This window comes from Colias eurytheme, chromosome 20 (assembly GCF_061535395.1).
Source record: "Colias eurytheme isolate Ceu_HAF_F1 chromosome 20, ilColEury1 Martin Lab GWU primary, whole genome shotgun sequence".
NCBI classification, from domain to species: domain Eukaryota; kingdom Metazoa; phylum Arthropoda; class Insecta; order Lepidoptera; family Pieridae; genus Colias; species Colias eurytheme.
The window spans coordinates 5375893-5389086 of NC_142999.1; the positions used below are offsets into that span (position 1 = coordinate 5375893).

The 13194-nt window shown below is 33.9% G+C and overlaps 1 protein-coding gene and 1 long non-coding RNA gene across 2 annotated transcripts; one reads left to right on the top strand and one right to left on the bottom strand.

Annotated features, from left to right (window-relative positions):
* Positions 1-5501: 5501 nt before the first annotated feature.
* On the top strand, positions 5502-9917 carry LOC149899663 (uncharacterized). Its single transcript, XM_090113852.1, has 4 exons — positions 5502-5936; positions 6245-6603; positions 6948-7038; positions 8891-9917. The coding sequence occupies exons 1-4, from the start codon at positions 5682-5684 to the stop codon at positions 9233-9235; spliced, it is 1050 nt and encodes a 349-aa protein (XP_089969978.1). The 5' UTR covers positions 5502-5681; the 3' UTR covers positions 9236-9917.
* A 2222-nt stretch (positions 9918-12139) lies between these two features.
* On the bottom strand, positions 12140-13168 carry LOC149899664 (uncharacterized). Its single transcript, XR_016457876.1, has 2 exons — positions 13035-13168; positions 12140-12446 (listed from the first exon to the last, which is right to left on the bottom strand). It is a non-coding gene; the product is annotated as an uncharacterized LOC149899664 (long non-coding RNA).
* Between the last annotated feature and the right edge of the window lie 26 nt (positions 13169-13194).

Consider the following 13194-nt stretch of genomic DNA (forward strand, 5'->3'; position numbering starts at 1 on the left):
AAAGTCACAGAATATGTTCTATACATTTTGAGTCGCGTTATTTTCGAAAAACGAAAAAAAAAACCTATTTGATGCCCAATGCAATTCCAACACTTTTTACAACAGTGAGTAATTTTTGTGATGCATTTAGTTTGGATTTAAATGTTGTAGTTTAAATATTCATAGACCGATTTTGTTGCTACGTCTACATAATAAACAAAACAAGTTATTAATTTATTTTTATAGGGGTATATTTTCTATTTATACTAAATCAAATTTTATTTTTTTAGGATATTATTGTTGAGCGACTGAGTACTGCCCAACAATCAAAAGTCCATGGACCAGGTCTTCAGGTAAATTAATAATTTCATTGCACTTTCCCACGAGCAACAACACTGCACTATTTTAGAACTGCACGACATACCGTGGAGAGGAAGTTTATGAGGTGTTGTTGTGTATGTACACGGCTCATATGAATGTGTGAAGCCTGGATTAGTCACCGGTTTTTTTACACCTTTTATTTTGTACATGGATGTTCTTAGTATTATCTGATTCAACTAACTTAATCTTTTCAGGATGTTGTTGAGCTACCTAATACAAGAGAACAGTCGAAAACCCCTGAACCAAGTCTTGAGGTAAATTGATTATATTATAAAATTATGGTGAAATATATATCTATACTAATATTATAAAGCTGAAGAGTTTGTTTGTTTGTTTCAACGCACTAATCTCAGGAACTACTGGTCCAATTTGAGAATTTCTTTCGGTGTTAGATAGCCCATTTATCGAGGAAGGCTTTAGGCTATATATTATCTCAACAGACCAACAGGAGCGGAGCAATGCGGGTGAAACCGCGGGACATAGCTAGTTAGTAATAATTTCATTTGGGTACATTTTGTACATTTATGTTATTTGAATTTTCTGGTTTACCGAAGTTAAACTTTATCTTTACAGGATATTATTGAGCTACCTAGTACTAGCAAACAGTCGAAAGCCCCTGAACCAAGTTTTGAGGTATATCATTATTTCATATACAACAATAAATTAATGAATGAATACATTTATTTCTGAAACAATGAAGTAGAGTATAGTAATAATTTCATCACGCCGGTGCCAGCGCATGGTGACAGCGCTTGTGGCCGATCACGGGGCCAGGAGCAGGAGCCGCCGTTGTGAAACTATATAGTGCTCGCGCAATAACTAAAACCGTAGCAAATGTTAAAGAACAGCCGAAGTGATATCTTTAATGGCGTATAGGAAATGTTGCCACAGCGTGGTTTTATAGCGTGACCAAAAAATATATTTTGAAGAGTTACCGTGGGAGCACTGTAACTGTTTAGAGTTATTTGTATAAGTAGTATATTTTGTCTTATTTAGGTACATCTGTGTGGTCTTATATTTTTTAAAATTGTAAAATTATTTAAGTTGGAAAAGGAATCAAATCTACTATAATTGTGAGGGGAATCTAAAGCCTGTAACATAGTTTTGAAGTTTGAACTAATACATGCTTTAATTTCCCCAAATATATAAACTGTATTATTTTAATACTTTTTAATTAAAGATTTTTTTTCTATTATATATTTCTGTTTCAAGTTTGCAAAAAATAACTTAATATTTTTTTTTCCAGGTGGAAACACCGAGAAAAATCAAATTAAGAAAAAAATTAATAAATAAAGAACGTGTAGCCGAGCAAAGAAAAAAGAAAATTGCAGTATTGAGGACAAGGGCGTGGCGGTTAAAGAAAAAGAATGCAGAACTGTGCAGCATATTAGAAGATTTAAAAGCCCGATGTTTAATAAATCAAGAATCTGCTGATGTTTTGTCATCTATAGAAACGGCAAATAAGGACTTTTTAAAAAGATATATTTGTAAAGAATCCGCACCTAGGAAGTATTCTGTAGAGTTAAGAAAATTTGCATTAACTCTCCACTTTATAAGTCCAAGAGCCTACGATCATGTTCGAAAATATTTCAATACATGCCTTCCTCACCCACGAACTCTTTCACGGTGGTACCAGTGTATAGACGGTAGTCCAGGGATCAGTAAAGAATCTTTAGAAGCAATAAAACTACTCAAATTAGCTAATAGTATAGTGAATCCATTTCGCAAATTATTTTGCGCCCTATGTTTCGATGAAATGGCTATTAGAAAGCATGTAGATTTTGATGGTCAAAACTGTATAGGGTTTGTAGATTGTGGCAATAATATAAGTAGTGGTCAATTAGCTAAGGAAGCCCTTGTCTTTATGCTAACTGCTATAAATGGTAGTTGGAAAATACCTTTAGGGTACTTTTTAATAGATGGTATTTCGGCATACCAAAAAGCCAATTTAGTTCAGACCTGTATTAAAACCGTTCATGATGAATGTGGAGTAGAAATTTTATCACTTACATTCGATGGCTGTCCAACAAACTTTGCAATGGCTAAATTATTAGGGTGTTGTTTACAAGATACTCAAATAGATCCTACTTTCCAAGTAGGTGACAAAAAAATTATTATATACCCAGATCCATCACATATGCTTAAATTAGTACGGAATACTTTGGCTCAGAAAGGACCCATCATTGATAGGCAGGGACGCACTATTTCCTGGGAATACATCAAACATTTAATTGACTTGCAGGAAAATGAAGGACTTCACCTAGCTAATAAACTGAAAAGATCTCATATGAATTTTAGGCAACAGATCATGAAAGTAAAGTTGGCTGCTCAGACTTTCAGTAATTCTGTTGCTGATGCCATAGAATTTTGTAACGAAGAACTTAAAATAGATAATTTCTCAAATTCGGAGGCTACAGTAGAATTTATTAAAAATATAAATGACTTGTTTGACATATTAAATTCAAGAAATATGAATGCATATACACATAAAAAACCTCTATTCGAGGGAAACTTTTTAAATACTAAATTGATTCTTGAACAAATATATCAATATTTAATGAAGTTACATTTAGGTGGCATGCCCATCCTTAATACAAACCGAAAGACTGGATTTTTGGGCTTTATGATTTGTATACGAGGGATAATTTTTCTATACGAAAATTATGCCAGAAGTGAATCCTTACAATTTCTGTGTACGTATAAGCTTAGCCAAGATCACTTGGAGTATTTCTTTAGCGCGATTAGGGCTAAAGGTGGATTTAACAATAACCCTACAGCCAAACAATTTAAATCCGCTTTCAAACGGATGCTAGTCCATGGTGAACTTAAACACATCACTACAGGTAATTGCATTCCTCTACAGGAAATAAATATACTAACATATACCAAACCGGAAATTGCAATAAATAAAACCACAGAAAGAATTAAACTAATAGATGAAACTGATGATTCTGAGATACGTGACATTGATTTTATCCGCACTATGGATGACCACGACTATTTAAGTGATCCTAGTAAACTGACCGAATTTTCGAAACAAATTATTATTTATATCGCAGGGTTTGTTGTAAGTCAACTGAAAAAAGAACTTAAGTGTCCTGATTGTACGTCAGTTTTGACTGCGGATAAATTTAAAAGTTTCTTGTATAAAAAAGACAAGGGGGGACTGCAATATCCTAGTAAAGATGTAGTTGCCATTTGTACATTTAGTGAGAAAATTTTCCGTCAAAATAGAGATATGAGTAAGAAAAATTATTTTCATACTATTTCTCAAGAATGTCTCAAAAGATGCCTTAATGAAAATCTTTTTTCAAGAATAAGTGATCATTTTAAAAATCAATTATTTTTAGACTGTCACTATTCACTTTTAATTAAATCCATCTGCGGAAAATATATAAAAGTTAGGATGCACTATGCAACAAAAAAAATGTCTGAGGTGGATGACAAGGTACGCAACTTTTATAACAAGTTAATTTTATTTAAAGGTCAATAATTTTGAAGGTCAAGGATTCAACACCATCCTTAACTCTTAATTATAAGATTTTTTTTATGTTTGTATTAGTCATCACTACATAGTATAAAACAAAGTCGCTTTCTCTGTCCCTATGTCCCTTTGTACGCTTAAATCTTTGAAACTACGCAACGGATTTTGATGCGGTTTTTTTTAATAGATAGAGTAATTCAAGAGGAAGGTTTATATGTATAATAACACCCATTAAATAGTGGAGAAGTACTGTTATTTTTGAGGTTTCTAATGTGATGTCGTAAAAATTTACATTTTTTCCGCTTACATTGCAAACGCTGGCTGAACCCTACGAGTTTTATCAAAATAATGTACTAAGTATTATACACATTGAAAAGGTCTACAGAAAAGTCCGCGATGGTATATGTCTATCTCTTATGGATAACCCACAATAACTTTTTTTGTCATTTACTTTTTACGACAAATAATGGCTAATTTTCGAAGCGATTTTAACCAATACAGCATTAATACTTAACCAATTAAATACCTTGAATACATTGTTCATTTGATATAGATATACAAGGTGAAAGGTAAGACATTTGAAAAATTTAGACAGGAGCTTCTACTCATGAAACTGAACAACTTTTGTTCTACAACTTTGCTGAATTCGTAAAAAAAAAATTGGACTTTGTAAGGAAACTTCGCTAATCAGCTGACAGATTTCCATACAAAGTCCAATTTTTTTTCTATATAATATAAATAGATATTATAATTATATATAATAATTATATAATAAGATATAATATAAAGTACCTAATGTCCGATTTATTCCAGATATTGATGCATGCCAAAAAGGAGGACTAGGCCTACTGGGGATACCTCTTTAAAAAAAACGCACCTAAGGTTCTTACCTCACAGGTGGTGTGGAAAAAGAACCAATACAATACAACAGTGAATATATATATATATATATACTAGCGGTCCGCCCCGGCTTCGCCCGTGGTACATATTTCGCAATAAAAGGTTGTGCCAAATTTCATCAAAATCGGCCCAGTAGTTTAAGCGTGAAAACCATACATACATACATACATACATACATACATACATACAAACCTTTCCTCTTTATAATATTAGTATAGATTTAAAAATTGCGGGACGTAGCGTTTGCGGCGGTACCGGCCAGCCGCCCGGCTATATATTTTATACCCGTGCGAAGCCGGAGCGGGCCGCTATGTTTTTATATACAACGTTCATAATTTTTCTGTAGTGTATTTACTATTTAGTATCAGCATTGCACCCGTGCGAAGCCGGGGCGGGTCGCTAGTTAAGTTAATAAATAACAAAATCTTTTCAAATCTGTCTTTTTCTTCATAAACCTATCTTACAAAAAAATACCCAAACATTTATAGATATTTTGCCAGTTTTTCGGATAAAAAGTTTTTGTAATAGTTGGCAACATTGACGTAAGGATTCGCCATCTCGTTCGGGTATACGCCGATGTGATCTCTAGTACATTCTCCCTCTACGAGTTACGCCTATTGAAGTCGGACCTTTATACATATATATAAAATGCCGTATCTCTATGGCCGCATCTCACTCAAAAATATGTCAAAATACATTATTTTGTAATCTGTGGCTGGTGGTTGCAACTTGTCTGTGAACTTGTCATAATCATACGCCAAAATAATATTCGTCTCCACTCTTCGTAAATCGTAAAGCTGTGTCGTAAAGTGATTACACTGTCGGCCTTCGACCTTCCATTCATATATTTGTTTGATACCTCTCTCAAATTAGTTTTATGATGTATCTCAATAAAATGGCTAAACTTTAAACTTAATAGTTTTTACACGTTAACACAATGTGGAAATATGTAACGCGGCGACTGAGGGACTCATTAGAGAGGAGTGCTAATCATTTTGATAAACGCAGTTGTGGTGGTGTAGTTAATTCATCAAATGGATTATCTGACGATGTTTACAAGAGGTCCAATACTCCTTGTTGTTGGTTCACATCACGTAAACCCTGGAACTCGTATCAAAATGATAATGATACCAACAGTAAAAGATGGAATTTTGATAATTTGAATTGTACTTGGATCGGTGCCATTACATGGGTAAGCATTACGTTTTTATCAGTCCTTTCAAATTTAAGTCTACGACGATAGCACGATTTGTATTTATAATAATAAACATATTGATTTTGGGCGCAATATGTCACTTGCTATCCTTACTTTTACTTGTTGATAAACCTGATTTTTAATGGTCACTGATGGCGTTGGTCATTAATACCAAAATGTAAATTTGGAATTTAGCAATTCATAGTCTGATTTCAATTGTTCCTTTTTGTTAAAATTGTATCAATCTTAAGATAAAGAAATGGGTTATAAATTAATTTAAGAAAGCTTGTTTCACTCCTTTACAGAGTAGTGCATTAGTTTTTGGATGGTACTCCGGGCAACTTATCCACTGGAAGCTTAAGGATCATTTCAAACAGACTAAATGCACACCAACTAACACATTGCTAGAATCCTTTCAACCCATTAAAAACCGGAATATCAAGAGTTTAGAAGCAGGCTATGAGGTACATACTGCAAAAGCCTCTACTGTACATTTGATTTCAAATGATCACAGTGGAGATAAGCAAGAGAATGCAAGTGCCAGTAAGAATAGCTCGGAAAGTTCAGATGGTGACTTGGGAGAGGTGCTCAATTCAATTGAAAATAAATTGGGCTTAGCAGCAATTGAAAGTGGTCATCATCAGGATGGCTTGAACTTGTTGAGGTATGTTTTGTATTTTTATACAATGTTACATAATAATATATGGTAAATACTACTTAATTGAAGATATTAAAAGTGACTATGTATTCTTTAAACATTTAATTATATTAAATGAGTAATTCAAGAGTTATTATCATTGGGCCCTTGCCTTATCTAGATTATATTTCAAGTTTCATCTGAGATTTTAGATAATTGTAAACTAAATAAAGAGAGCATGTCACATTCAAATTGTACAAAATTTATAAGCTAAAAGACCATATCCTCGTTATTGTTTAAATGATAAAATTGTACACATCATAGTGATTCCTTGTGAATAAAATTTTAAATATAAAACAACTCTTCACCAGGTCAGCAGCCAATAGAAATCACCCTCCTGCCCTTTACAATTTGGGCCTTTGCTATGAATTGGGTCTTGGAGTAGAAGCAGATGAGAAAGCAGTAAGTATATTATAGTTTTTATCTTGTCACACAACCGCACCAACAGAAGTCGAAGGAAATGCCTATGTATTAAAATTATATCATAAAAGCTCTCATTGCAACATGAACAAAGGACAAACAAACATATAAACACAAACAACTTGTTCAATATAGAGTTCAATGATCAACCCAACTACCCTCAATTTGTAAATAGACTTTATGATTGACTGCTTCTGTTGACTGTGAGGCAGTTGTATTCATTGAAAACTTAAATTATATTGTAGAATATAATATTTACCCCAACCCCCTTTTGATATCTAAAAATATAATACATACTGTATGATTGCTTACAGAAACATTGTTTTGCTTTTAATATAAAAAATATTTTTTTTTTTTTTTATGTATGTGTAAATGCAATCTGTTAATAGAACATTCAGCACTTGGTTATGAATGTATTGAGACTTGTAGGGCGAGCGATCCAGTGATGCCAGCCGTTATTACTTTTTTTTTTTTTTTTTTTTTTCTTATAAATCTATGGGAGCTTTTCTTTTAAGTCTTTGGAATCTTGTGTCGTTTTTCATTAAATCCATGGCCAAAGCATTGGGATGTTTATCAAGTCTTTTTTTGTAGGAGCTCATAGAGTGCTTGATTTCGTCTTTAACTGTTCGAATTTTAAGATCGTGGTGTAACTGTTGGTTTGTAACATACCAAGGAGCGTTTGTGATTAGTCTAAGCATTTTCGATTGAAACCTTTGCAAAATTTCGACATTGGAGTTGGAAGCAGTTCCCCATAACTGGATCCCATAGGTCCAGATTGGTTTAATGATGCTTTTGTACAAAAGTAATTTATTTTCCAACGAGAGTTTAGATTTTTTGTTGAGGAGCCAGTACATTTTTCTCAGTTGAATGCCAAGGGCTTTACGTTTAGTAAAAATATGTGTTCTCCATGTGAGTCTGCGATCCAGATAGATGCCAAGGTATTTCGCGCCATCGGCCTGAGGAATAGGTACACCATTGAGAGACACTTGTGAGCACGAGCCGTAACGAGTCGCAAATGTTACCTGTACAGACTTCTTTTCATTGGCTTTAATTCGCCAGGTTGATAACCAATCTGTAATTTTATCAAGACAGACTTGGAGGTTTTCACTAGCTTGTACTGGATTTTCGTGGATCGCTAGGGCTGCAGTGTCGTCAGCAAAAGTTCCAATTACCACGCCATCTGTCATGGGCAAATCTGCTGTAAATAGCAGGTACAGTGTAGGACCGAGTACACTTCCTTGGGGAACTCCGGCGTGAGCTTTGTGAAGGGTCGTAACATATTCTCCTTGCCTTACTTGGTAGTGTCTGTCCTCTAGATAGGACTTGAGAAATATGAAGTGATTAGTTGGTAATTTAGTTTTTATTTTATATAGTAGGCCCTGATGCCAAACTCTATCAAAAGCCTGTGATATGTCAAGAAACACTGCACTGCAGTATTTTTTGGCCTCGTAAGCTTTGTGAATTTTTTCTACCAGTCGGTGAATTTGTTCTGTGGTTCCATGTTTTTGTCTAAATCCGAATTGGTGGTCCGGTATGATTTTGTTTTCTTCTATAACTGAGTTCAACCTTTTCAAGTAAAGAATCTCTATTACTTTGGAAAGAGTAGGAAGCAAACTTATCGGCCTGTAAGACGACACTTCTTCTGGAGCCTTACCAGGTTTCAGGATCAATATGACCTGTGCCACTTTCCATTGCCGTGGGAAAATGCCTCTCGATATTATACAGTTGAACAACTGAGTCAAAAATATTAATGCTGAGTCTGGTAGTTCTTTCAGCGTTTTAACAGTTATAAGGATTACTTTAAAAAATAAATTTAAATTTTATAAATCTTCAGGCAATGGAGCTATATCGGTCAGCGGCAGCCTTGCAACACCCAGGGGCACTTTATAACCTCGGCATTTACTATGCACAAGCTCGAGGTGGTCTAAATAGGGACACCACAACTGCAACCCGCCTTCTACGACTAGCTGCTGTTCAGGGTCAGGAAGATGCTATTACAGCGTTGAAGAATCTTGACGTAGATATTAACGAACCAGCGCCGCAAGGAGATAACGATTTATGGTCGAAACAGTTCAGTCAATTTTCACATAATGAAAATATCATACCAACTCTTTCTTCATTGTTTATCGAAAATCTTAATAATAATCTTGGTTTCAATTACGAACCCGTAGTTTATTAAATTTTATACGCAAATAATATGGTGGTAGTGTTTTTGATTTTTATTCTTTCTTATACCTAGTTTTACCTGCATTTACATATTAGGCAAGTTTAATTGGTTGTAAAATAATATATTATGTATCTTAACATATTAAAACTAAATGTTTTGACGAAAATATGTACGAAAGATCAATTCCTTAATTGCGTTTAAATTATATAGTGTGACGTAACGGTCGTAGGTATACTTAACCAAAATGCTTTGTGACATGCAAATCTTATTTTTATTCAAAGCCATATTGTTCTAAGAACATAATATAGGTATACATTTAAAATGTCTAAAGAAATTAAATTTCGTAGAAATTGTGAGACTTTTAAGTACATTAGATAGTAATATAATAATTTTAAAATAATCATGCTTATTAAAATGAATGAACCTTTGATTTTTGGTTGTTTTATCTAACTGCTAACATGTAATTGCTTCATTATACAATTTTTCCCATCTATAATAATACTGCTGTTAAGAATAATGTATCATGAGATCTGATTTTATTGAAAGCATGACTTGGGATGGTCATAACATGGTACATGATGAAACGAGAGGTCATCATACTTCCTACATCCGCCTTGACAACGTTCTATGACAAAAATATTTGCGAAACATTTGAAAAACTATGTTGTTAACAATAAACGATATATCAAATAAATTTGGTGTTTTATTTTGGTCTGTTTCCTATCCTAAACTGTATAATTTATTTTATTTGGAATGTGTGATTTATTAGAAATACTAGATTTTCACCCGCGATTTCAAAGAAAACCCCGCATAGTTTCCGCTGCTGTGGGCTTTCCGAGATAAATAGTACCTAGACTGTCTTGTTCTGGGTCTTCAGCTACCTACCAACATACCAAATTTCATTGTATTATCGGTTTCAGTAGTATTTACGTAAAAGAGTAAAACTTGACTACCAACTAAAACATATATCCTCACAAACTTTCGCAGATAAAAAATGGGTAGTATTTAAACGAGTGACTGTAAATTAAAGTTTTGATTATCAAAAATAATTAATTGGGGTAACAGAATTACTAAGTGAGCGACTGACTGCGAGCGATGAAAAATTAATACTTAGATCAGCAACTAACAAACATTAATTTGCGTTACATAAAATACAAAATGAGCAGCTTCATAATATTTGAGCGACCTAATATTAATTGTTTGAGTGACAAAATTACGTCTTGTATTATATTCATTATTTGGCATATGGTTTATTAATTTAATTATACTGAGTGGCATTTTATCATAATCGAGGTATTTCGAATAGAAAAATCACTTTGAAAAATACTTTATACTATAATGGACAGAGTAGTACTATCAGTTCAATTTGTTTTTGAAACTTTTATCAAATAACTATTTGAACAATTTATTCTAGTGTTTTTAGTCGCTCTAGATGAGCGTAATTTAGTCGCTCACTTAATAATCTATTCGCTCAACTAGCAATTTAGTCGCTCATATAGTAATATTATCACACAGTTAGAATTCTAATATATCAAATGGATTAATCACAATCCTCCTTTAGTACGCTCAATCTGTATTTTATTATCAACTAATATTCGTTGCTTGTTTAGTTTATTTGTCGATTACTCAAATTCATACCGCTCAAGTTATTAAATCAGTACCTCATAATCAGTCGCTCACTTTATTTTCAGTCGCTCGTTTTATTATTCCCCATAAAAAATTAGTAGGATTGTGATTTGTACCTATTCTAAATCAAAATTACCTATTTTGCATTTAAATACCCTTTTCAAAAAGGATTTACCTAGTATTTTATTTGAAATATTTTATAATATGTAATTTCTAATTAGGTAGTTAGTGAAGACCTAGTTGAAACATATTATTAAAATGTTAACAACTCTAGTCGTTTATGCAGATTTAAACTATATCTGCCTGCCACAATATTTCCAACTGACGATGATTTGGCACAGATCTGTGTTCCGACAGACGAGGGTTTAAAACAAAAACAAAGTAAATCCAATTACAAGGTGTTTACAAGAAATTTTTAAATTGACGCCCCCTGTTACTCAATGCAAGTGCGACATCACCGGAAAAAGTTGTCTTTCAAACGTCTGACCGCACTTTTATTTTTAATGGTTTCTTCTGCTACTCTCAATTTTCAGATTAATTCGTCCAAATTGTGGCATTCTCTCGTGAAGACGAGGACTTTGTAGGTCCTCTACCTCCCAGATTCAGGCTGTTTTCCAATTACAGAGCATAATGCGACTCAGTGGCGCACAATGCCGAATTATGCTGATGCTTAATTGGAACGTGAAATGCACCAGCAGGTTGCACTAAGTTCAGTGTTGAACAAAAAAATATTCATAGAGTTAGCAATAACCTCATTAATGTGTAAATAAAGTGGTATACAAAATAATTGGTTGAAAAATATTTACGGTTATTTGGATTTTGATTATTTCATTAACATTTTTTTCAATGTTTGTACCTTCATCCATACTTATATTAATTTTTTTTAAATCGATTGCACGCATCAATTCACGCGCATTACTTTTAAGAGTGCTCGATTGTGCGAAGCGTTGCTGTAGTTGGAACATTCAACGTTAAGCATTTTGCCGCATAATGCGCTCTAGTGCTGTAATTGGAAAACACGGATTGTATATCACTACTTCTTGGGCCACCCTGTATATTATTGACCTCGAAAACTTTTTTATTTCTAAGTACATACTGGTATGACGGGGAATTTTAATACATACATAGGTATTTTACTTTGAACAAATTTCGGCTGAATGGAAATTTTGGTCGTGGTCGTCGTCGTCGTTGGTAGTGATCGAATCCTTAAACGCTAAAATTAGTTTTATATAAATACAGGGTCAGACTAGACACTGTACCATTTATAATGGGAGATAAATAAAACAACTGTTAGTTTTATGCTTTCTTTTATTCACCCTTTTAAGTGCGCATAATCCAATATATTACAAGTTTTATCCTAATTTTACTGTCATAACAGTAGTCATAATAGTAATTATGAATTATAACAAATTAATGGTAAAGAATATTTATATCTTAACTAGATAATCACACACATTTTTGTATATCAAATTTTACTTATCAACAACTACACATTCCAAGTATAATTCTTGTTGTACTTTCAGGAATGCACCAAGATGAGTTTTGAAAAATGTCCAATGCGATCCCGTGTGTGGTGTGCCGGCTCTTGGAACTAATCCTATAAAATAAAAAATAGGTTAAAAATATGAAAATTGTTCTCGAAAAAATAATAGATGAAAAACACAACAGTTAACTAGTCGATATTTTTTTTAAATTTCTTATCTAGCATATAATATATAGTACATTTCTAACAAAATAGCTCTGATCCTAAAAAATACAAATTTTTCATTGAAATGAATGTAACCTATCTAATTGGTTTTTAAATCCATTTTAAGGCTCACCTACACTATAAAAGCATAGGCAAAATTTTGCGTATCCCATAGTAGGGTCGGGTCGTACATTGTCAGTCAGTCTATCAATAAAACAATTTCTGTTCCAATACATTTCATCGAATCATATACCTACATTTGTAGAACAACAATTCACCAACAATTTTGATATGTGGCGAGAAAGTTGCTATAATTTTTATTTAAATTAATATAGGTTGTCTATGACGGCACAGATTAACAGACATACAGTACACAGGCGACGTGTACGATAGGCGGGCGGGTAGCGCGCCTCGTGCAGCGTGCCATAGACAGCTGTGTCTGTGCCCTGTGGCACGCCGCACTAGTACCTGTACACCGGTACAGGGACGAGTACTCACGTGCACTAGTACTTGCGCGCGTAGTCCCTCGGCTGCGGGTAGCGGTCGGGGTAAGCGGCGCCGGGTGGTGGCGGCTGGTAGGCGGGCGGGTAGCGAGCTTCGTACGAGCCGTAGACACAGGGTACAGGGACCGTACTCACGTGCGCTAGTACTTGCGCGC